This window comes from Numenius arquata, chromosome 6, assembly GCF_964106895.1.
Source record: "Numenius arquata chromosome 6, bNumArq3.hap1.1, whole genome shotgun sequence".
Taxonomy (NCBI): domain Eukaryota; kingdom Metazoa; phylum Chordata; class Aves; order Charadriiformes; family Scolopacidae; genus Numenius; species Numenius arquata.
In genome coordinates, this window is record NC_133581.1 from 48,798,235 (window position 1) to 48,821,380 (window position 23,146).

General features: G+C 37.3%; 2 protein-coding genes across 2 annotated transcripts in view; one reads left to right on the top strand and one right to left on the bottom strand.

The window, feature by feature from the left end:
• AVEN (apoptosis and caspase activation inhibitor) overlaps nucleotides 1-3,326 on the top strand; it is a 96,527-nt gene extending 93,201 nt beyond the window's left edge. The window contains exons 5-6 of the mRNA XM_074149576.1: nucleotides 106-394; nucleotides 1,969-3,326. Of these exons, the coding sequence (XP_074005677.1) occupies nucleotides 106-394; nucleotides 1,969-2,087 (408 nt within the window). The 3' untranslated portion in view covers nucleotides 2,088-3,326. The remainder of the gene's footprint in view (nucleotides 1-105; nucleotides 395-1,968) is intronic.
• Nucleotides 2,209-23,146, bottom strand: part of RYR3 (ryanodine receptor 3) — a 219,232-nt gene continuing 198,294 nt past the window's right edge. Inside the window, exons 90-104 of the mRNA XM_074149970.1 lie at nucleotides 21,252-21,310; nucleotides 16,952-17,120; nucleotides 16,276-16,362; nucleotides 14,063-14,260; nucleotides 13,316-13,446; nucleotides 12,176-12,218; nucleotides 11,468-11,595; nucleotides 10,520-10,580; nucleotides 9,306-9,452; nucleotides 8,945-9,079; nucleotides 6,873-7,029; nucleotides 5,681-5,745; nucleotides 5,469-5,569; nucleotides 4,226-4,277; nucleotides 2,209-3,426 (exon numbers count right to left, since the gene is read on the bottom strand). Coding sequence (XP_074006071.1) covers nucleotides 3,331-3,426; nucleotides 4,226-4,277; nucleotides 5,469-5,569; nucleotides 5,681-5,745; nucleotides 6,873-7,029; nucleotides 8,945-9,079; nucleotides 9,306-9,452; nucleotides 10,520-10,580; nucleotides 11,468-11,595; nucleotides 12,176-12,218; nucleotides 13,316-13,446; nucleotides 14,063-14,260; nucleotides 16,276-16,362; nucleotides 16,952-17,120; nucleotides 21,252-21,310 — 1,629 coding nt within the window. The 3' untranslated portion in view covers nucleotides 2,209-3,330. The remainder of the gene's footprint in view (nucleotides 3,427-4,225; nucleotides 4,278-5,468; nucleotides 5,570-5,680; nucleotides 5,746-6,872; nucleotides 7,030-8,944; nucleotides 9,080-9,305; nucleotides 9,453-10,519; nucleotides 10,581-11,467; nucleotides 11,596-12,175; nucleotides 12,219-13,315; nucleotides 13,447-14,062; nucleotides 14,261-16,275; nucleotides 16,363-16,951; nucleotides 17,121-21,251; nucleotides 21,311-23,146) is intronic.

Consider the following 23,146-nt stretch of genomic DNA (forward strand, 5'->3'; position numbering starts at 1 on the left):
TTAAGTGATCAAATGTAGGAAGCATGAATTAAAATCCAAATTAGACAGAATAATAAAAATGGGGTTAATCATTAGAAAGACTCAAGCCCTTTCTTGTACTTTTAGGCATCAACACCTGTAGAGCTCCCACAGATGAAATCTAAAATTGTTGACAACAGCAAGAGGAGAGAGCTTCTCTTCAGACAGTCTCCGGCTCAAAGTGAAACGCTGTTGGTCTCCCGTCCCGTTGGTGATTCTGTAGCTCTGTCAGAGCCTGGAAGTAAAAATGGTCCAGCAGCACCGTTTCAGAGAGCCCAGCCACTATCCAAGCAAGAGACTGACCATTTGGATGAAGAACTAGATCTTCTCCTAAATCTAGATGCTCCCGTTGATACAGGAAACAGACCTGTGTCAGGTGCGTTATCCTACAACGTATCAACTGAGAAAGATTTGAAAACGGATTGTAAACAAAACGGTAAGATTTCTCTTATCACCAGCATGCCCTTATTTAATTTCCATTGCTCTCTATTTTGGTGATGTTTTTGAACTCTTGATTAGCCAGTCAACAGCGCTGCTGTCATCATCTCTGTCATTCTATATTTCATTTATCAAATGTTCTGACCCATTTGTTCCTTTTCAATTTTAACTCCCCACTGAACTAAAGTTTCACAATTTTCAGGTCATTTTAAGCATTAAGAGAAATTCTTCTGCAGAACAGCATTCGTTTGATTCAGCAAAATTTTAAATTAAATAAAACTAATGTAGTGCTAGAAAATTTTAGTGAGAGGCAGATAAAATAAAGTTTTTTTGTAACATTATCAACCCTTAGTTCAGTGTGCTAAGAGTATACAGAAGAATTGACAGCTATTTCTGATGGCTTGCTATAAATTCTATTTTCAAACTTTATTAGCATTGATTTTATAAAAGACCTTCCCCTCAGGGCTGCTCTTAATCCATTCTTCGCTCAACATGTATTTGTACTTGGGACTGCCATGACCCATTTGCAGGACCTTGCACTTGGCCTTGTTGAACTTCATGAGGTTCACGTGGGCCCACCTCTCAAGCCTGCCCAGGTCCCTCTGGATGACATCCCTTCTCTCCAGCGTGCTGACCACACCACACAGCTTGGTGTCATCAGCAAACTTGCTGAGGGTGCACTCAATCCCACTGTCCATGTCACTAACAAAGGTGTTGAACAGCACCGGTCCCAGTACCAAACCCTGAGGACCACCACTCATCACCGGTTTCCACTTGGCCATCAAGCCGCTGACTGCAACTCTTTTAGAGTGTGGCCATCCAGACAGTTCCTTATCCTCATCCTTATCCTCATCCTCATCCTTAGAAGTTCCACTGTTTGTTAGATTTGATGGTGATGGTCTGCTACTCCTCCCCAGTCCACAATGCTGTAAAAGAATTTTTAGCATCTGTGATTTTTTTTGTGTATGATCTTCTTGCTAGCTTTACAATTAAGTCAAGTCCAAGACGGTTGAACATGTAAGATGTCACACGAGCAATACAGCAAGCCTTGTTACTGAAGATGATCATGAAATGCTCTTTCATTTCAGTGGTATGATGTCATGCGTTCCACTCGAAAGCGCAGTATAAAGGGAAGCAATGCCATGCTGTAATAACCATGCAGGGCCGGGGGCTATTGTCGCCTCCTGCTCCTCTCCTGCATTAAAGTAATTTCTGCATCACACAGGATTGCGAGCAGAGCACTTATGAGCTGATGTCTGCTGCAGACCAGGCCCTGCTCCCCCTTGAATCAGACAGAAGCCACATTGCTCTTGTGGAGCTTATTAAGCTGCCTCTTTTTTTTTTTTTTTTTAATTGTTGCTACTATTTTTGGACTATGACTTGCTGTTCTTCAAAAAAGAGAGATTGTGTTTAAATGGTCAGTTGTGCATTAAAAAGCAAAATGATCTGGGACAAAAGAGCTGGTATGGAATTGTTTCCAGATTTTCAAGTCTGTTCTTTTCACTTTTCTAGACCCTTTAAAACTAGATGTGCCTGAAGTGACGAGTACAGCATCACAGCAACAGCAAAGTACATCTAAAAATGTTACTGAGGAAGAGCTTGAAGACTGGCTGGACAGCATGATTTCCTGAAGCTCAAATTTTCTTCTTTGAATAACTGAATATAGCAAACATTAAGTAGAAAGCTGACTCTTCCTTTCTGTCCCCTTATTTCCTTTATCTGTTTCACTTTGTTCAGTATGCCAAATGCCCAGTTTTCTTTGCTGGCACCTATAACTCTGTGCAAACAAAATTCGTTCAGCTGTGACTGAAAATTGTCTAAGACTAGTGTTCTTAGAAAGGTCTAAAATTTGTGATGAAATTTGGATTTTCTTTGCTAAAGATGCAGGCTACAGCACACTAAGAGAACAGTTATTTCAGCTTGTACTCGCTCTCCGTAGTCCTTAAAATAAAGCTATGAATGAATAATGAATATGTGTGGTTTTAGTCACCATCCTCACGCCACATCTCCATATTGCAGAAGAATGAGAAAGAAATATTTGGTTTATAATACTTTATTGCAGTGGGCACTTTTTATTAGAAGAAAAAAAATGCATAATCCTAGCAGCTTCTACTTGCAGGTGACCATTGCGCATTGTTTAATTTTGGCCTAAGATTTAAATTGTATTCATTTTGATACAGTGTATGTCTTTTAACAGCAGCATCTAATAAGCTGTTACTGAAGGTAGTATATAAACAAACTTCAAGTGCAATTTCATACAGAAAGACAGGAAAGCAATACAGGTAATGGATCTGTTCATCTCGAACACTAACATAAATAAAAATTTTGCATAGCTATGTCTACAGAGGTTTTAAGGCACTTAATGTTTCAAGGTCAACAAAGTGTTTGAAAATGTTTTCTTTTTAACTGCTTAAAGCTTTTCAGGCTGTATCTTAATACATTCACTAGCAAATACTGGGGGCAAAAACTGGACAGCAGTTAAAGTATTTTTTTGTGAGGCATGGCCTCTGATGTTCAAGTTCTTAAATGTCAAATGTGCAATTAAGACACCTTTTAGCCCTTTCAACTGTACTGCCAAACACCAAGTTAATGATGTGGTTAAAAAGTTGTTATAGTTTCAGACCATGTTTGAACAGGAAGGCTTAAGTTAATCTGGCTTAGGTTTCTCTTTTGTAATGAAAATTCCAACAAAAACCTGTTCCATATGTGGTAAGTACAAAAAGCCTATGAAATAGTGTCAAATTTTATCTATGTTTTGAAGTTTAAAGACATTTAAAGCAAATACAAGCTGTGAGATTACACCATGAAAAGAAAAGAAGTTTTCTTGTATACTGGATCTTAACAGTTCATGAATAAATAATTTCTTTTGTGATATTAGCCAAGTTGATCCTCATACTGTTTCCGGAAGCAGTCCCCTGCTGGGAAGAAATCCCAACATCGTTCTTGGTACATCTTCCACACAAATGACTCCTGAAAAAGGTAAAGAGTATTTTAATAGACGTCTTGTAGTAGGTGCTCTAGGTAAACTTTGAACGCTAGCCAGGTACTGTGCCCGTTACCATGGAGTAGAACTGTGAAGACTCTGAAGCTCAAAGATGGTAACTCAAAAACATTTGTAGAACTATTTTTTGGCACTTTTCTTGATTCAGTACTATTGGAATTTAAGCCCTATTAGAAAAACTGCATCAATGAATCAGTCTAGTTATATCAGAGCAAACTTGTTCACAATCTGTATATATAAAATGTGCTTTACTTTGCTCAGAAAACATTGAAGTGTTAAGTACTTTTGTAGTGTTCGCATAACAGGTTATTTGAGATAAGATATAATTAAATCCTATTTATTTTCTTATTTATTTACATTTAGGGCCTAACAGCACTAACCATACATACCCACATCCACATCCCTACCTATATATGGATTTAGACTATAAATATAGTAGCTTAACTACTGAATCTTTTGGGAATAAACTATAACTGGTATATTTCAGGGTTTCATTTCAGAGCTAAGGTGACAGTAAGATTACTTCCATCTGACTTCTGCGGAGTTCAGTGCTGGGCAGAACAGCACACTGCTGCAGCCCACACCCTTCCTTTTTTTTAACCCTTCCTTTGCTTTCAGTGGCAGAAGACTCTCAGGGAGGGTGGCATCATCTCCACTCCTTGGTGGTACATCAGTTCCACCTGGTGGTACACAGCTACAAGGCTGGAGAAGATTAAAATGTTGAAAGATAATCTTAAGAAAAACAATTAAATTTTATTTTCTACTCACCTGGCCAGTATGCTCAGTTTCATCCTTGTTAATGAGATACATTAAAAAGAACCTGAAACAAGCACATGATGAGGGTATTAATATAGAAAATGTAGTATCTCTGCCCAACCTGTCCTAGACTGGGGTATGTGAGGGAGATTCTGCCAACCAGCAAAGTAACGATATTGCTAGGGGTCTAAAGTGCTTATGTTAAAGGAGAGAATTCTGTCCCCCAGCACTTCTCCTGTGGAAGTGCCAACAGATGGAAAATCTGTAGAAGCGGAAAATGTGGTTTAGCATTTTCTTCATTTCAGTGCTAGGAGCAATACCAGAGTTAGGCGTATGCCAACGCCTATACACATATGCTGCAACGCCCTACCCTTGAAGAAGGCTACAAGGGCTATGTACAAGGGCTATACATAGAAGTGTGGCAAATACTTGGCTGCACCAAGATTTCCAAACACTCGTGCTCAGAAGCTGAGCCTACCTATCTTAGATACCTGTGCTCACTCCAATGCAGAGAGCCTGAACTAATTAGAAAGGCTGTAGAGTACTAACAAGGGTCTGTTTATAGTAACACAGCTCCTGGTTAGACACTTTTGATGCAGTGCATTTGGAATTAAGCTTGGTACGTGCTTTCATAAAGAAAGGAGTGTATGTTGAATATAGCATTTGTCTAATTAAAAGGCAACCTGTTTAGGAAGACTGTTTACTATTTATTCCAATATTAAAAAAATGGCCATTTTTAATTTACTGTGAATTACAGGTTCCCATCTACCAATTAAGCAAGTCACCATAGTAAGAAAAGGTTGGAGGTTATAGACTGATACAACTATAGGTATTAATGGAAATTTGCCTCACAAAAGCAATGTGCATTCATTTTGCAGTGTCAGTTGCTGTGCAAGGAATAACGCAGCCTCCACTCCAGGAGGCACAGTTTGGTTTTTTGTTTTTGTTTTGTTGTTTTTTTTTTAAATTTGAGAAGTTCAGATGCAGCATTCCAAAGCCAGACTTCTATAAGATACCAGCAGTTCAGCTCCTTTGGTTCTGCTGGCACGATGCTCATATAATTATCATTGTTGTATGAGTAACTAATGCCACCAAAGTAACTTTTTTAGTATCCTCTTTGATCTGCTCCGTATTTACTAATGGAAGTAGAAGATCACTGTCTTCGCAGTCTGGGCAATAGTCTAAACACACACAACTCCCGCTTGCTTCGAGGTTTTGGAAAGCTGCACTATAGAGAACTCTAGGAACTACTTACAGATAGTTTGCCAAGTTGTGTTCTTGCAAAGTATGTGTTTCAAAGCCATGGGGGGTTGTGTCAAAGTAGTCATTGCCGATTCCACAAATAAAGCATTTGGTCTGGAAACACAAGTTGAGTTAAAATTCATTTGTAACCACAAAGATGCTATTTTAACTGGTAATAATCTAGATGAATAAGAGTAATGAAAAATGTAGTGTGCTTACTCATACCTCCATATCTTCTCTCACTTGTTCTTGCTGGTCTCTTAATTCACCAAAAGCATCAATGATCAGACCTATTTCAAATGGAAAAGTAACAGCGCTTCAGTCCTTAGCAATATTCATATTTCAAGTAATGTCTGTCCGACATCCTGCACCGCCTTTGGAGTTTAGTGAATTTACGTCCAGGTTGAACGATTCAAGTTGCAATCCATCAGTTTCCAGACTTCTAACGTGCTCACACTGTACTCTGCGCAGTAAAGATTTCTCTTACATAGAAGTACAGAATTGAGAATGGAAAGGCTTTTCTGTACTTATATTTTTGGTCAATTTAAGCTTCCATAATCTCATCTCTTTTGTTCCCACGAAAGAATTTAACTTTCATTTTTCTCCTCATGGAATTCTTGTATCCCAACTTTTGTTCAACAAAGACGACTGCTCCCACAGCCCCCTGGCCAGTTTGTGATGCCGCTTCACATTTGAAGCATTATTGCTCTCACATTTGAAGCATTATTGCTCCACTACCAACGTACTAAGAATAGAGTTGGATCATTCTGGGGACTGTGACATTTGTAACTTTTTCTCAATATAGATGTATTACATTTTTTCTTTGCCATAAAATGGATGTTTTTTTCTGACAGCCTTAGTCAATTTATACAATGAGTGTTGAATACTGACAGTCATTCAAGACAGCTCTGTACACCACAACTGCAAACCAATTTAAACTGCATATCGTCGTCTAAAGAAAGGAGGAAATGGGTACTTGGCCATGGTGACTTTCTCCATGTCAATTCCCCTTTCTGAGGGGAAAGTCTCCATTCCCCAGCCAGCTGTGGTGGTTCCAAACTAAAAGTCTGAAGAATGTCTACAGCAAAGCTCTCCAAGTTTAAATGGTTATTATAGGAAGAACAGGGATCCTGCACAAGCTGTGTCATTGCTGGATAGTTGTCCAAGTGTTCATGAACACTGTAACCCAGGTAAGTTATATTTCTTGTGCTTTGTCTTTGTGTAGTACTTGGGATCATGCATTATATATGAATTAAGTATAAAATTATTACTTTCAGAATTAATGATTTTATCAGCTCAGAAATATCACTCTTCAAAGCTAAGCTAAATATACCTCAAACACAAATACGGTTTAAATACGTTGCAGAACTTAAGTGAATTAAATTCTAACAGTCTCTGCTAAGGTAAGTGATGGTACCTTGAATAATGGCCAGCAGGATAACAATGACAAAGAAGAAAAATGTGATGTCAAAGACAATTCGATACATTTCGTAAGGGTCTCCAGCAGGATCCTCAATTTCATCTCCAATGCCACCACCGGCTCTTACACCCACATACATGTGGAACAGGTAACACTAAAAAAGAGAGAGGAAAATTACAGATATATTTACCATGAATTATTCTGTTTGGGTTGTTTTTTTTCTTTCATGAAAATTATTCTGCTCTGTTAATTCTCTTCACAGGTTACAGTAACAAAGAACACAGTATCATTCCTCACATCTCACATGCACCAGACCAAAAGTCTGTTACTGTATTAACTAATGTCATTACATCTTCAAGTACGCTTACTAAGAGGGGGAGTCAGCTGTCACCCTGTCCTCACTCCCTAGGTCCTTCTTACAGACTGAGACCAATTGGGAGGCATTTTTCTTGTATTTGTTACTGCATTCAACTATATTCTATGCCTTCTATTAATTCCTAAGGTTCTAACTTGCTCTGAGTAAGCAGAGGACATCTTTTAAAGTCTTGTGATGAAGTTTAGAAATGTTGGCAAATAATTGCCTTAAAATAAATAGTGACACATCCACAACAGGTAGATGTAGCTGTGTTTTAGGTGGATAGTTTCATTTTGCAATGCTGGATGTCTGGTTTAGTATCGTAAATTATTATTAAATTATTGCAGAAGATGCAGAAGAAATCACTTCATGAAAACATGACTGTGTCATTTTTGGAACATATAAGTCTTAATGGAAAAATCTGGATATTTAAGCTATGTAAGTATATTAGAATGGAATCTTCTGCTGGAGCGATATACTACGGATGTTCTTGTATGAATCAGCTACAGAATCCTGTAAGCCACCTTTGGTCACACAATGTGGGTTAAAACCAACGGTAATCTCTAAGCCCAGCCAGCGTTCTGAAGTCACATTAGGCAGCAAAGCTGGTGTTAAATAATCAGTGTAAAACCTGACAAATCTGATCTTCCGTAAACTAACACTAGACAAAACTATACATGGACTTTTATAATGCAACTTTACTGCTGACATAAGATGTTGGTACTAGTTTAATCATACTTAAAAACATAACTTGGAATTGATTTACCTCACTTGGTAGAGTGTTTAAAATGTGATATAGTTTAATTATTCCATTAATTATGACCAGACCATTGTATCCAGCTCGCGGAGGGACCAGTTCAATAATACGGCTTGGGCAGTTTTTATAATTTCTACCATTTGCACATCTACCTTGCGCTGAGTGTTTGAAAGAAAGGTCAAGAATAGGGAAGATAATTTTGTGAAGTATGTCATACCTCTGTTCTGAGGGATTTTATTCTATCCTTGCATATAACACAGGGCAGAGAGTGACTCTTCCACGGAAGAAATGAGCTGGCCACAAACTCAGAATATTACATTTTAGCACAAATTCAGGTATTGTTTTCTGTATACAGTATTATTATATTAATACAGTATATTGTATTATGTATACAGATTATCACCTGTAATAAATTTTAATTTCCCTCTTCTCTACTCACCCTTCACTTCTTACTTCATGACTAAATTACTAACTGTAAGCAGTTTGGAGCAGGTTTTTATAACTAGTGCTAATAATACCATATACTTGATATAACCAAAATAAGGATAGGAAGAGCATGCACACTTGCAAACATTGGGAAGAAACTGAATTTGTTTGTGCTACGACAACACAGCTTCTTTTTGCAGGGCTGACCAGTTTGTCATGAAATTTCTTCCATATATTTAAGGGTTTGCCATCTTCACACATTGCAGCAAATCATATTCTGGATTTTTCTCCTAATCACTGTGGTGTATCTTCCTATACTGTGAGTGCCATCTGTCTACTGTTGAGCTTAGACCACTGAAGAATGCAGAGGGAATTTCAAGACCATTCACATTTTCAAAATTACATATAGCAAGAAGGAGAGACCCATGGATTTAACAACAAAATCATTCCTTCTTGCTTATCATTTTATCTTAAGTATGCATTTGAAAATTCAGAATGAAATTTGAATCACGCTAGTGATGTTTTAATTACCGTCATCATGTCATCACATTTCATGTCCGGTTCATCTTCATCTTCGCTTTTGTTGTAGAATTTGCGGAAGAAGTTGAACGCCACAACAGTGTAAAGATACACTACTACAGCGAGGAGTCCTACAGTAAGCACAAGCTGTGTATGGAGACAGGACATGAAAGCAGGTTTCAGTTTCATTCTGTCAGAAGAGATACGCTAGCGCAGTGTATTGCCTTCAGTACTGAGAATGAATTATATTGTACCTTTCCCAATAAGGGAACTAAAGCTCCCCCAGGGAGCTTTAGTTTCAGGTGCCACAAGATTTTTTTCCAGTATTGTTACAAAGCACATTCATTTTCAAACCTTTGCAGGTAGCACTAACCTGTTTGCCATTGTGAGTGACTGAAGACAAAATGGTTCGCAGTGTCTTGAAACCCATAGCAATATCCAGCAGATGAGCAGCAAAGAAGAAGTTGTTGTAGTGCCCGAGGATAGACATAGTGGTGTACCAAGCTAAGTATAAAAACGACTGCGGAGAAAGTGACAGAATGTTACCAAGTGCTAATGTGCATTATTGGATCCAGAATGCAGCTTTCTTTTAGTCGTAAGTTATGAAATAAAGTAATACTTTCATGATCTGATCTGAATCACAGTCTGAATGTAATACCTCTATTATACATGTTCAAAAAAGTCTGTCTTACTCTGTCTCTTATCATCTCCACTGTTCATTTAAGGACTGTTTATTGCTTGGTTATGCTAATGAGACCTCTATATTTACATACTTAAATGCAGTCTTCAGCATGTATGTTATTAACATCAAAATCCCCTACCTTAAAACTTTCGGTTGGGGAGTTTGTTACACAATACTTTAATACTGATTCTGGAGGAGAGAAAAATCATTGTATTACTCTTGAGATACTTTCTCTGTTTAAGTCTCAGACCACGTCAATCAGGACACCCAGAAAACCTAAGGCACGTAATACAGCTTATTCCTTAACAAGCAGTGAACCTGAAGCCACTTTGACGTGAGGGCTCTTATTGAAGAACAACAATGGCTCAGCGTGCTTTTAGTGCACAGTGAATTTAAACATCTTCACTTAATTCACCTTGGCCTTCTTGTTTGTTTGGAAATGTTCAGGAAAATGAAAAAGAGGATTCCCGAAAAAAGGAATTGTCATGTAAGCGTGGTCCTTTCAAAGGAGAAGGTGTGAAAGAAAAGGATTAACCAACTATATCAAACAGATGATTCAAGAATAAAAAAGGAAAACTTTATGTAGACTGTGCTTGATTTTTGAAAAGACATCTTTGGTTGCTAGATTGATTTCTACAAAATCAAATTAATGTACCATTAACTTCCAAAATGCTGACATTGTATTAATGGTGAGGGGGTACATACTGCCCTTTAGAATCAAAAAGAAAATTCTAACATAAATTAAAGCAATTTGCTACAAAACAAGACAGAAAAAACTATTTTAAAATGGCTCTGTAATGCAGTAGTATTTGTGTATGTTTGTTTAAAATAAAAGCAGATGGTGGAAGACATACAATCATGTTTAGAGTAAATCAAAGCATATTCTTCTAGGCTAACATACTCACATTATCAGTGAAAACAACTCCGAGCTTCCAAATGTGGTATTTGGTATCAATGGAGCTTAACCTAGAAAATACAAAATTTTTGAATTGCATCAATGTCAAAATTAAGTATTGAATTCTGTAAGTATAAACTACAAACACACTTGTTTGCTGAAGGTGGTGAGAGGGATTAGCTCTTTATTTTTTGAGTGATATAGGTGCTTCATTTTTCAGAGAGTATTCTTTAACTCTGAGCACCCATACGTGGTTTCTAAACCATTGAAACGGGTGGAACAATTTCAGTAGGAGCGATGCCGCCATATTCCAGACTTTAAAATGTGTGTTAAAAGTAGTGGAATGTGGAACTGGAATTGCTTGAATTCAAGAGATAAGTGTTCTGTCTAGTTTAAAATGTTGCCAAAATTACCAAGAGAAAGGTAATGCCTTCTGTAAGATTCTAAATATTTTATTGCCATTAGATGTCATGCAAATAGAAATCCTTATTCTTGTGTGCCTTAAGTACTGAGGAAACCAAACTCGTGTCGGAGCCTAAATCATTTGGAACTTGGATACTTTCAAACTCTCATCTTCACTGACGGATTAGAAGTCAGAAAAACATCTCTGAGGTTCTTCTAGATACCTGTCAGCTAGTTCTCTGTCCTGGGGTTTATAAACTAACTGTTATAACACCTACAGAATTTTTAAAAGCTGCATCGATTATTGTTTAAAGTAAGAGTTCCCAACTATATCACAGTCAGCATGAACTCGTGATTTTTTTTCCTTACTTTTATAACATAAGTACGTTTTAGAACAAAAAGCTTTGTTATTTTACTTCCACACTAGGAAGACTTCTGCATTTGAATTTTCCATGCCAAGAAAACACCACTACAGTTTCAATATAAAATCCCTTTTTATCTTTGATGGTGACATTATGCCGACATATCATTTGTCTGTGTAGTTCAGAAGTCATACCATGATACAAGAGATGCCTCTTCTGGTTCACTCTCTTCCACTGGACTAAAATCAAGGGCACTTTTGTCCAAACCCAGAAGTTCTGCGATGCGCTCTGCTCCATATAAGTCTCCGTACTTGTTAATAACCTAAAAATGGAAGAAGAGAAGCTTTTGCTGAGAGAAGGACCTTGGTGACATTCACCCTACTTTAAGCCTGTAGTTGTCAGAAATTAAAAAAAAAAAAAAAAAAAAGTCTTTCACAATTAACACTACTAGAACAGTCAGAACTCCCAGGAAGCCAGGCTGGGGGGGGGAACGTAAAAAAGAAAAATAGAAGCATTAAAGGCTATTATATGAAAGCTTATGTATAATTTACCATCATTTAAGATGGCATGTTTTTCTTTTTTTAGGAGGATGAGGGGGCTTTGTATCCTAAAGATGACAATGACTGTAAATTAGACCTGCGTGGCTGATTGACAGCACAAAGTTATGTTGAATGCCTGAGTCTAGGAAGGAAACCACAGCCTTCTGTCTTCCTCCCTCTTCCCACCTACGCTGCAGCTGCCTGTTCACCCAGACATTTACCACAATGACTTCCATAAAACAAATTTCAGTTCTCAATTATTTGTATATTTATATGTACAGAAGTATATTACACATACATATCCGAATTAACTGAATAGTAGATTATTGCTATGATAACATAATGGAAACACATAAAGCCTACCTTCCGTTTTACAAATTTGTCCCAGTAATTGTTAGGAAAGGACCTACAAAGATAAAGTCAAGATATTTAACTTGTTAGGGGAAAGAAAAAAGAACCAAAAAAAGGAAAATGCCATATTCAAGAATTTCTGATATTTTAGACGTTCTAATTTTAATGAAAGTACTAAGGGTGCTATTTATAATATACAAAAATTGACTATGAACGGTGAGATAGATATTTTGGCTATTTGGCAGCATACTGCATTTAGTTGATTAGTTTTGCTGACTTGTTTTTATCAAGTACTTACTTATGCCTGCACATACTACAGCCAGCCATAACTACTTTGTGACTACTTGTAAATAGCTTTGTTCTTTTCCAGCTTGCTGTTACTGTCCTTAAATTAAGATAATATTAGGGGAAGACAGGAATCTAAGCCTAGGTATACTAGTACCAAAATGTGTTTCTAGTTGTTTTGAAAGAGTAAATTCGGAAAAAATAGCCTGTAGACAAGGCAATGTTTCAAGAGAAGAGGACTTGCTGTATTTCTCTGTGTCGCTCCTACAGGCTGCTGCAGCTTACTGATATTCTTCTTTTTCTTGCCTACACTTGTATCATTCACTCACAGAATAGCAGGCGAGTCTCCTACAATCGGTGTATGACTACTATCGTATTTTCTAATGCGTACAAGTTGACAGTAATTCCTGTCAGACCTACTCAAATTCTGGGATTGCTATTTTACACTAGATTTACTTCTCTTGTCATATACAAATTTTGTTAGCAAGAAGTGGGACAGAAAGGCAGGAGAACGCTGCTATACAATAGGAATGTGAAATTGAGTCACTGAAAAGGATGGAAGTTATCTTTTTTAAAACTTTCTCAATAGTGACTAATACGTGTAACATCTTGGAGAGAGCTTGTGAGGCAAGATGCACAGTCCTTGCAAACCCTAGGAAAATGAAAAGGAGGTGGAATATGCATGTTATGATAGTATTTATTAAATTTCACATTCGAATCTACTACCGTAGCATCCAACATAAGGTGAAAAATGCCTTTCTTCTAGATGAACTAGGTTGCAGGTGGACAGGGAAGGTTCTACATCAGTGGCTTAATGATCTATAATACTTATAAACAGTTTACATAGAACCATTTAATTTTACGTACGGAGTATTTATAACCAGGCGGTCCCATTGTCCTTTAATATCATCTTCAGATGGCTGTTCAGTTATGTATAGTCCATCAAATTCCAGCTTTCTAGCTATCTCCTTTTCTCTCTTGAATACAACCAGAGGGACCTATAAAAATGACAGTGGACATCTTTGTCATGTTTATATATTTTCAGAAACTATGATATCTACCTAGAGTATTACATACTCTTTATAATACTATATGAGACCAAACATCACACTAGCACCTCCACAAGCAGATCAATGTCTAGCCAGTCTCTGAGCAACAGCCACCTTGGAAGACAAACCCCCACCTGGCACCTTTTATTGCTGAGCACGACATTACATGGTATGGAATATCCCTTTGGTCCAATCGGGTCACCTGTCCCAGCTGTGCCCCCTCCCAGCTTCTTGTCCCCTCCCAGCGTACTCTCTGGGGGATGCACAGAGCGGGTAAAGGAAAGAGAAAGCTTTCGTACTGTGCGAGCACTGTTCAGCAATAACCAAAAGGTGGGGATTTTAACAGTTTTAACCAGAAATCCAAAACACACACACTGCTATGAAGAAAGTTAACTCCATCTCTGCCAAACCAAGTACATGAGGAAAGCATCTAAATATTGACTAGTGAGAATTTGTTAACAATTAGGTACAAATAGGTATTCCAGTATTAGCTCCAAAAATCACCCTGGGACATAGCCGATGTTCTTTAACAAGTAATAGATCAGTAATAAGCTTCAGAACTTGCCTTTAAGCAATAGTAACCAATCACACAGACAAAAGAGATGACAGTATGAATAACTGCCAGTGCTCTGAGAGCAGGTGCCATGTAACCTGTACTTTCTTCTAAAACAAAAAACACCATGCCCTCCTCCTCTTCCTCCTCATCAAAAGAGTTCCAGAGATTAGAGTCTTCCTCTACTTCATCAAGTGGCTCTTCTGTCACCTGAGAGAAATTCAAGCACATTGAAAGTATACAATAAACTTAAAAGCTTTTCCTTTAATGACAAATGATGTTTGCAAAGCCTGCTCAGGGGAAGATGATAGAGCATTAGCTTTGACCAGTAAGTCCTTCATTTTCACAGCAGAAGCCTCCACATCATCTCATGTCACTGAAAAGAGAACCTAGAAAAAGCAAGTACAGGCATATGGCAGTTTACAAATGCCTCCATTGCTAAAGCCAAGCGGACAATGTCAAAGTTATGCAAAAACATTTTCTTGGAAGAACCAAGCAATGTCAGGGTTATCTAATATGACTGAATTTAGGGTTTGTTTTATAATCTACGTTGTTGCTGAGTCAGAAAGAAACAAAGTTGTCATGTTATCAACTTGTACACTGTCCATAAATTTTTATTTCATGACTTAGTTTCGAGCTTAAAAATGAATACAGTATTTAACATGTATTCCGTAAATACCCCCATGCCGTAAAGCTGACATACTGCCTTAAATCATTGCAGCAACTTTAAAAACATGGCCTTTAAAATAAAAGCCGTAAGTGCCCTTCTTTTGAAGTTTTCAAGAGCCTTTTGTGTCTTTACCTGCCCTGTCTCTGAGACTGTAACTGTGTTGCAGGAGTTGCTTTTCAAGATATTTGAGATCGGGATTCAGTTACTTCTAGACTGGGTGTTCAGCCAGCTGCTTTTCTCTTCTCTGAATTTTTTTGTTGTAAACAACAGAACTAGAAGATGTAATATGGGAAAACACCAGATTCGTCAGTTTATTGCAACTTGCACCCTATATCTAGAAGGGGAAAATCAAAAAGACTGGATTCCAGGATAAAGATAAATGAGGGCTTTTCTTATGGACTTCAAATCTGGTATGGAATATTGCATTGGCCAATCCTTTGTTCTACGTTCCTTCTTAGCCTCCATGGGAAGCTGAAAAAAGACCTTGACTAGTATAAACATCACCTGGCAACAACTGAAACAACATGCATTATTGGCATTCTTTTCATACCCAGTCTGAAACCCCTAGAAAGAAATTAACTCTATCCCAGCTGAAACAAGGACAAGGTAAAACACCAAGATTAAGTTTAAAGTATGGATGTATAACCCTCATCAGTGACATAAAAACTGTAGCGTACTATGAAAAGGATTCTCTTGCTTTGTATTTCTTCTGCCTGCTCATACCAATCAATTAAGGTCCCAGTACAGAGATACCTTCATCACAACAGTCACTAACAATTGTACTGGCAATGACAACAAAGAAAATGGAGTAAATAAGTATGAAAACTGAATTATCTCTCACATGGAAAAACAGAATCGGAAAAAATATGCATATGGTGTTCATTAGAGATTACTAAATTAATGAAAAAATATGAAAAAAAGAGATTAAATAAAGCAAGTACTCCCCCCCCCTCCAAAATGCCAAACCCTGGGCTTGAAAGGCATGAAAAAAAATTATGAACAAATGAAGTATAACTTAAGCATATGAGCTCGTCTAGTTAAATTGAGACATTAATCTGATTCTAAAATTATGTATAAACTATTTCCCAGTCTAAAATGAATGTAGTCAGTAGGTTTTTTTAGAAAAAGCAGAAATATAATCGCTGGGAATAAGCAGGTGAACTGAAGTCTCTCAGTATCTTTAAAACAAATTGGAGAAAAAAAATGTAACAGTTTTGACATTTGAGTTATTTTAGTCATATTTCAAATTTCCCATGACAAGATTAACAATCCAAATAACAGATTTACGTGAGTAAATGAAAAAATACCTAGAAACACAAGCTCAACTATAAAGGATTAATGAAATAAATCTGTTTTCATTCAGCCTGAGTAAAATAAAACCAGAATAGGTGTAATATCACAAATTTTAGTTACAAAATTCAAAACGTGATTTTAACTACTTCATATCTAAAGGCTTTAGCTCATGTTTGAAGGGCTTTTAATAATGGCTTTATTAAACAAGCCTTGAAACCATCATTAAATATAAACCAAAATAACATTTAAAGAACAATCTTACCTTGTAGAACAGAAGAATAAAGTTGATGGCAAAGGCAACAAATAGAGCAAGAAACCTTAAGTTATAAAAATTTCTTGCCAAGTAGTGCTGAAAGAAAAAAAAAAATATTAGAGGTGGCTTGTAGCTAATATCAAGATAAGAAAAGCAGGCAGCAAGGTTTCTAAGAATGTAAATACATAATTGTGTTGCCTTCATGCACCAGTTCGAATGAGCAAGGGCATTTGTTGGCAGCCAACAAAAATGTTGTTTACCATTTCATGGTAAAAAGGATTAAAAATAATGGGCTTAAAATTGCAACAGGGAAGACTGAAATAAACTACTTGACAACATAATTTAAGAACAAAGAATTATTAGAATTATAGAACAAAGAAATATAGAAAATAGAATTACAGATTCTAGAAGTTAGATTATGGAAAATAGGGAGCTCCTAACAAGGAGCTCAAGAGGTTAATCTGTCTTGTTAGACTAAAGCAGGAGAAATTACCCACACAAACACTTTATTTATATAACTGTATGAGGTATTGCAAAAATCACAAAAGATTGAATACCGCCAGTCATTTGAAAACTCATGCCAATATTCTCTTTATGATGACACTTCTCCCTTCAATATCAAACAAGTGTTCTATATCACATAAATAAAAATTCAATAACTAAAAGAAGTTAAGAAAAAACTTACAAGCATTTTTGTTTGGTAAATTTCCAAAGCTTTGAAGAAGTTAGCCATAACGGCCTCCGGTTTCTCAATTTTTTGTCCATGCCTTCGCTTCTTTTTCTTGATTTTTCCCTCTTCTGGCTGCTCAGATTGTACTTCCTTTGCTTTATCTTGTTTCTCACCATCTTCCATGCTAGAAGAAAGGTTATCTAAACAAAAATACCTAGCCAAACTTCTGTATTGTAAATGCATTCATTTAGAAGGAATCCTAATTCAGAAATTTTGGTTTTGAAAGTTAGACACTGGGAGAAAAATTATTTTAAGTAACAGACTTGAGGTAGACAGTAAACTCGGAGTAAAAAAAGTGATCTTAGTTTCAAATTATATGCAAGAAGAGAGTTGTTGAGGGAAGATCAAAAGGGTAAAAAGCCAAAGACCAGGCAGAAATTACTGCGCCAAGTGAGAAGTGGGTAACGTTTGCTAAAACCACTGATGCACATTTATACTCAACACAAGCAACATAAAAATTTCAAGAGTTCACATGTACTTTCTTGAGCCTGGGGCAGAAGAAGAGAAATAAAGCTTTTCGGATTTGGTACACAGTATCATAACTGAATCACAGTATCATAAAATGAATTCATGTCAGTCAAGGCAATCACTGTTGTTACAGAGACAAATAATACAAGGAAGTTCACTTCAGAGGGTTGCATATTACACAGAGGAGATAATCACTCCTCCTGCACCACTGAATTGCCTTTATGAAAATTAAGTATCAGGACGGTACGTAGTAATAAGGAAATTTAGTTACTAAACTAGAAAAAAGCTGAATTTGCATATATGTAAAAGAATGTTGAGGCATTGAGGTGGCTGAAAGTTTAGGCATGAGGTTAAAGAAATGCAGTATGTGGTTCCCTTATCACACTACTGCTGCAGTAGGAATCATATGATGGGTCTCTGAGAATGTGTTTATCTTCTACCAAAAAAAGTCCCTGTTGCAGCCTCAGAAATGTAAGCCATTCAAACTCAAATTTTTAAGCTGAAGTCAAATTGAATATGCTGCAAAAGTACTTGAGAGGAGAATCTAAGGTTGGCAGACAAGAGAAGACAACAGGGAACAGGGACAATAAGTCCAATAAAGTAAGAGAGGTAGAAAGAGATCAAGCTTATGGAAGATAAGAGGTGAAAAAGCCTAAAGTAAGAAAATGAGTGGCACAGGAGATTTTGGGTGAATTCTTAGATATTTAAAAATTGCTTCACTGAAGCACTGGTGAATATGTCTAAATCAGGAGACCAAAATCAGTCAACACAGAAAAAAGCCCAGCAGTGATATGATTTGACAAGACTTTTAAAGGGGGTCATTTGACCAATGTCAATATTAATCTAATTAATAGTACATTGTAACGTGGTCTAGAGAAAGCAACAGTTTCTGAAACTGCTTATTTTGAAGTTACTGTCTTCATACTGAGTAACACTCATCAACGGGTTCTTTGAATACATGGTACCAAAAAAACCATAGAAGAGTTTAACTGTACTTTTTAATTACCAAAAGTGTTCTAAACAATGAAAATAGTATGCTTAACATCCCTGCAGGAATTGAAGAGAGAGACAAATCATATCAAAACAATTCTGTGACAATAAAACGCAAGCAGGGGACTTTTTAATTGAAGAAGTATATTAGACACAACCTGAAAGGTAACAGATAGGGAATGAAAATACCCATATCCAAATCCAATATCCAAAAATATGAAAACCGTCACAGATAGTGTTGATAGCCTACTTTAATGAGATAACAGGGGAAAAAAAAACCCAAAAACTCCATTTAAACACACATGTGTGAGCATACGTATATGTGAACATATTCTTGTCCATGCAAGACATACATATGTATGTCCCGGTTGTAGCTGTCACTGGGGCTGGGGGAGCAACTGTTTGTGTCCCTGCTGTGACTGTCGCTGGGGCTGGGGGAGCAACTGTTTGTGTCCCTGTTGTGGCTGTCACTGGGGCTGGGGGAACAACTGTTTGTGTCCCTGCTATGATTGTCGCTGGGGCTGGGGGAGTAACTGTTTGTGTCTCCGTTGTCTGAGTAGCGAGGTTGCCTATCACACAATGCTCATTCTGATACTCCTCAAATCTAATAACATCTAACGCCTGCAGCACATTCAGTGTCATAAGCATCAAAATCAGGCCCACGTGACAGAGACAATCGTAACAATCATTCTCTGACCAGCCCGAAGGTTTTCCACCCCTTAGTTCAATTGGTAACATTTTGAAATAATCACGAACAGGCAAAGTAAACTTTCCCCAGGTAAAATCAAAAGTGTAATTAGCGACAGGATCTATTATATGATGCCCGAAACATGAAGATACCTTACCAATTGCAAATCTCAGATTATACACCTGAGCACCAGCCCACACCAACAAAGCACGCCTAGGCCACTGCATCCAAACACAGAACCAATATAAACCCATCTCAATACAACAAGTCAGTATGTCCGACCAGTTAAGCACCACTACATCAATCAACTTCATACAAAGGTCTCTAAAAATATCATATACCATATTCTGTAGGTACAACATGGTGAAAGCTGTCGGTTCTCCCTGAGCAAACTGGAATTCAAACTATTCAGGCAATCTTACCAGACCACAGTCGTCGAGCCCCACGTTGGGTGCCAATAAATCTGTCGTGGTTTCGGCCGAATTTACCAAAATCAGACCGACAGATGGCCCTTCCCCTCCCCCTTCTCCCCCCCCAAAAAGAGGAGAGAGGAGGAGAAAGAGATAAAGGAGATTCAGAAGTTTAGAATGAACTAAACTACTTTAATGAAGAATTAATATTAAAATAAAAATAAAGAAGAAAATAATGAAATAGATACAATATATATACAAAACCGTATCAAGTTCCCAGGATGACAGTCATGTCACCGGCAGGCACTGGGGAAGTCCCAGACTGGACTCAGTGACGAATGGGAACTGGATTCCAGCTCTGAAGTCAGGAACACACGGATTGGGATCAAAGGCAGATGAACAGACAGAGTCCTCTCTGGACGTTGGCCATGGCAGGAAGGGGCTGACCCTTTGATCCCTCAGCCTTTATACTGAGCATGGGGCAGATGGGATGGAATACCCCGGTTGGTCAGGTTTGGGTCACCTGTCCTGTCCACTCCTCCCCACCGATGTGACCCCTCTACGTTTTTTCCATTTCCGACCCTCTAAGGGGGCAAATAACGAAATGGGCTGACCTTGGTTGTTATAGCAATGAGTATAAGCAAGGGCCTCCCTGCATACCATTCCTTGGCATGGAGCACAAACATTGGGCTTATCATTCTGAGAACGAGCAGTTTTCTCCACAATATGCCGTTAATTTCAGAGAGTTAGAGGAGGCCTAGCTAGGATGTAAAGTTACAGAACAGAAAACTGGTTCTGTTTTACTTCAAACCGGGACAATATACATATGCATATACACAAACATATACATGTATGCATACATACACACATATAAACATATATATACACACAGAGGAAAAAAAAGGATAGTTTTCAGACAAGCTGTACAAAGTATATCTGGTCCTAAAATATTGACCCTAATGGCACGCTTAAAAAAAATTAACTTTGGCAGATAAGAGGAGAAAGATAAATGAGGCTGAAGAAAACATTTTAAACATTAAGCAAAATAGAAAACAAAGAAAAAAATTATGTATAGCTCTCTAGCAATACATACAAAAGATCTCTGGGAGATCTTTTGCATGTGTCTACAACCCAGGAAGACAGCAGTCCCCTTAAAAGTAGGATGCTGCTAAAGCAAGGCAAGCACTTTAAAAGTTGTTTATAAGGCAGTCATACGTAGGATGACTGGACAAAGGAATGTATCTGCTGTCAAGTTCACAACTTGAGAACAGATAAAACAGCAATAAGAAAAATTGTTGGGTTAGTCAAATCTTGTGTTTCTATCACCAACTATTGTTGCCTGAAAATTACGGTGGGTAGTAGGGAAACTGTAAATAGCAGTAATGAAAGTTGTGGAGTTTTTTTTCAAGACTGGTCCTCATTTTTAAGGGTAATTATGGGAATTTTTAAAAAATAAAATGGCCACAGATTTATGTATGCAGAATTGTCAAGGGCCACAAAAAAATCAGATTACTATTTTGTTGCCCACTGAGATGGTCTGCCATCTCTTAGGGAGTGTGCTGCTCTTCAGAATACTGATAAGACAAAGTGCACATAAAGTGCTTTGAATACCAAGCATTGCTTGGATTCTTTCTGGCCAAATTATCTAGCATCAGGAAGTAGCAAGGAATTAAACAGGAATTGTGTAAAAGTAACTTACTCAGCCTTCTCAGCTTCTGTTTTTCTTTCTCTTTCAGCTTCTTTCGCAATTTCAGATATCTGCAAAAAGTATTTTAACTGTCAAAATGGGTCGATTCCAATAAAATTTTGGTAACTAGTTACTATTTTTTAAGAAACCAATAACTATATTTTTATACCACTTTGCACTTCTAAAAGTGTTCTATTTTTAAAAATAGACAGCTCGGACTAGATTTTAACAGTGAATACTGCAGAAATTCTTCAGATAGCCTTTTTCAATATAGTGTTATTAATACTGTAACTAGCCCAGTTGATTGAATAACTTAATTATAGTTATCAGACAGATTTTGTGACCAGCTGTAGGTAACTACATCCAGATCATACCCTAATACAAAAGTAATTCACAAAACCTCAGTGTAGTTACTGATTATGTGGAAAATAAGCATGTTTGCCTCATTCCAAGTACGAAACAAGGAATAATGTATCATCAAAGATCTGAGTAATTATCAGATTTTACAAAACCCAATTACTTTGTCAAGATCAACTGATGCAACTGAAAACAGATGAATATTTAAACAACTTTTACTTACCCAATGTTATCTTCAACCTATTTACCTTATGTGGGTTGATGTTTCATTAAACCTTTATCGGCATATCTCACAACCATCTAAGTATGCGTTTACAACATTCACTTGAGATATGGAAAAACCAATATACAATTTTACAGATGGCTAACTGCAGCAAAGAAGCTGGGGCCTGGATTTCAAACACCTTGAGGCTCAGTGGTGCAAGACCAAAGTGAACTAATTTCAAATGCATTTTGAGTATCTAAGGTTCACTGGAAATCAGAGATGCAGGCTCCAAAGTCCTAGATTCAAAAAGGAATCTAAAGTGCCTAAATTTGCTACCATTCACTTTTGCAGAAACCTCTCTTAACTCGTTACCCTCTTCTGTATTCTCTCCAAGTGCTTAGACACCAATTGTCTCTTGGGGTACTCTCTAGATTTCTGGTTAACACATAAATAGAGTTATCTAAACTTTTCCCCACAACTTGCCTGGATGCCTAACTCTTGCATGTAAGTAGTGAAAGAATTTATGAAGGAATTTACTAAATCAATTTTGCCTTGCTTATCTCACCTCTTATCTGTGGAACCTCATCTAGTACACGTGATGGAAGCATGTGTAACTCTTTCACAAAGAGCATCCCCTAAGATCTCAGGCCGGTGGAGGGTAATTCAGAGGTTGTTTGATGACAAGTAGTTCTTCTAAGGGGTAGGGTGGGTGAAGAATGAATAAATCCCTATCCATCCTCTCCATCCCTCTATCATGTGCTCTCTCAGTTGTCTCCTTTCCAGGCTGAAGAGCCTTAACCTACTTAATTCCATACACAAGATTTGTTCCATATTGTTTTGATAACTTTTTCACCTTCACTGAACATTTTTAAGTTTTATCACAGTCTTTTTGAAATGGGGGAACCTGGTCTTCAAGACACATTTATATTTTGGGTGCATGGAGCATAGTAATATTCTGAGGTTTTCCCCTCTCTATTCTTTTCTCAACAATTCAAAATTTCAGTCTGCTTTTCTGATCTGTGTTGATTGACATTTTCATTGAACTGATATTTCTGTAGAACCCTTATTATATTCCCAAGATTTCACACCCAAGCAGTAACAATGAGCTCAAAATCCAACATATTACATGTAAAATTATAATTTTTTCCTCCCATATTCATCCTTTTGCTGATTTTCATGTGCTATTTTAAGGTGACTTTTCAGTTAGCTCTTGATTTCACTGCTACAAATAACATTTTTATCAGCAAACTCTATTAGCTCACTACTCGCTTCTTTTTTATCTGTTAACCCACATGGTTCTCAGCACAGATTCCTGTGGAACTTCACAGTAAAAACTACGTCCTAA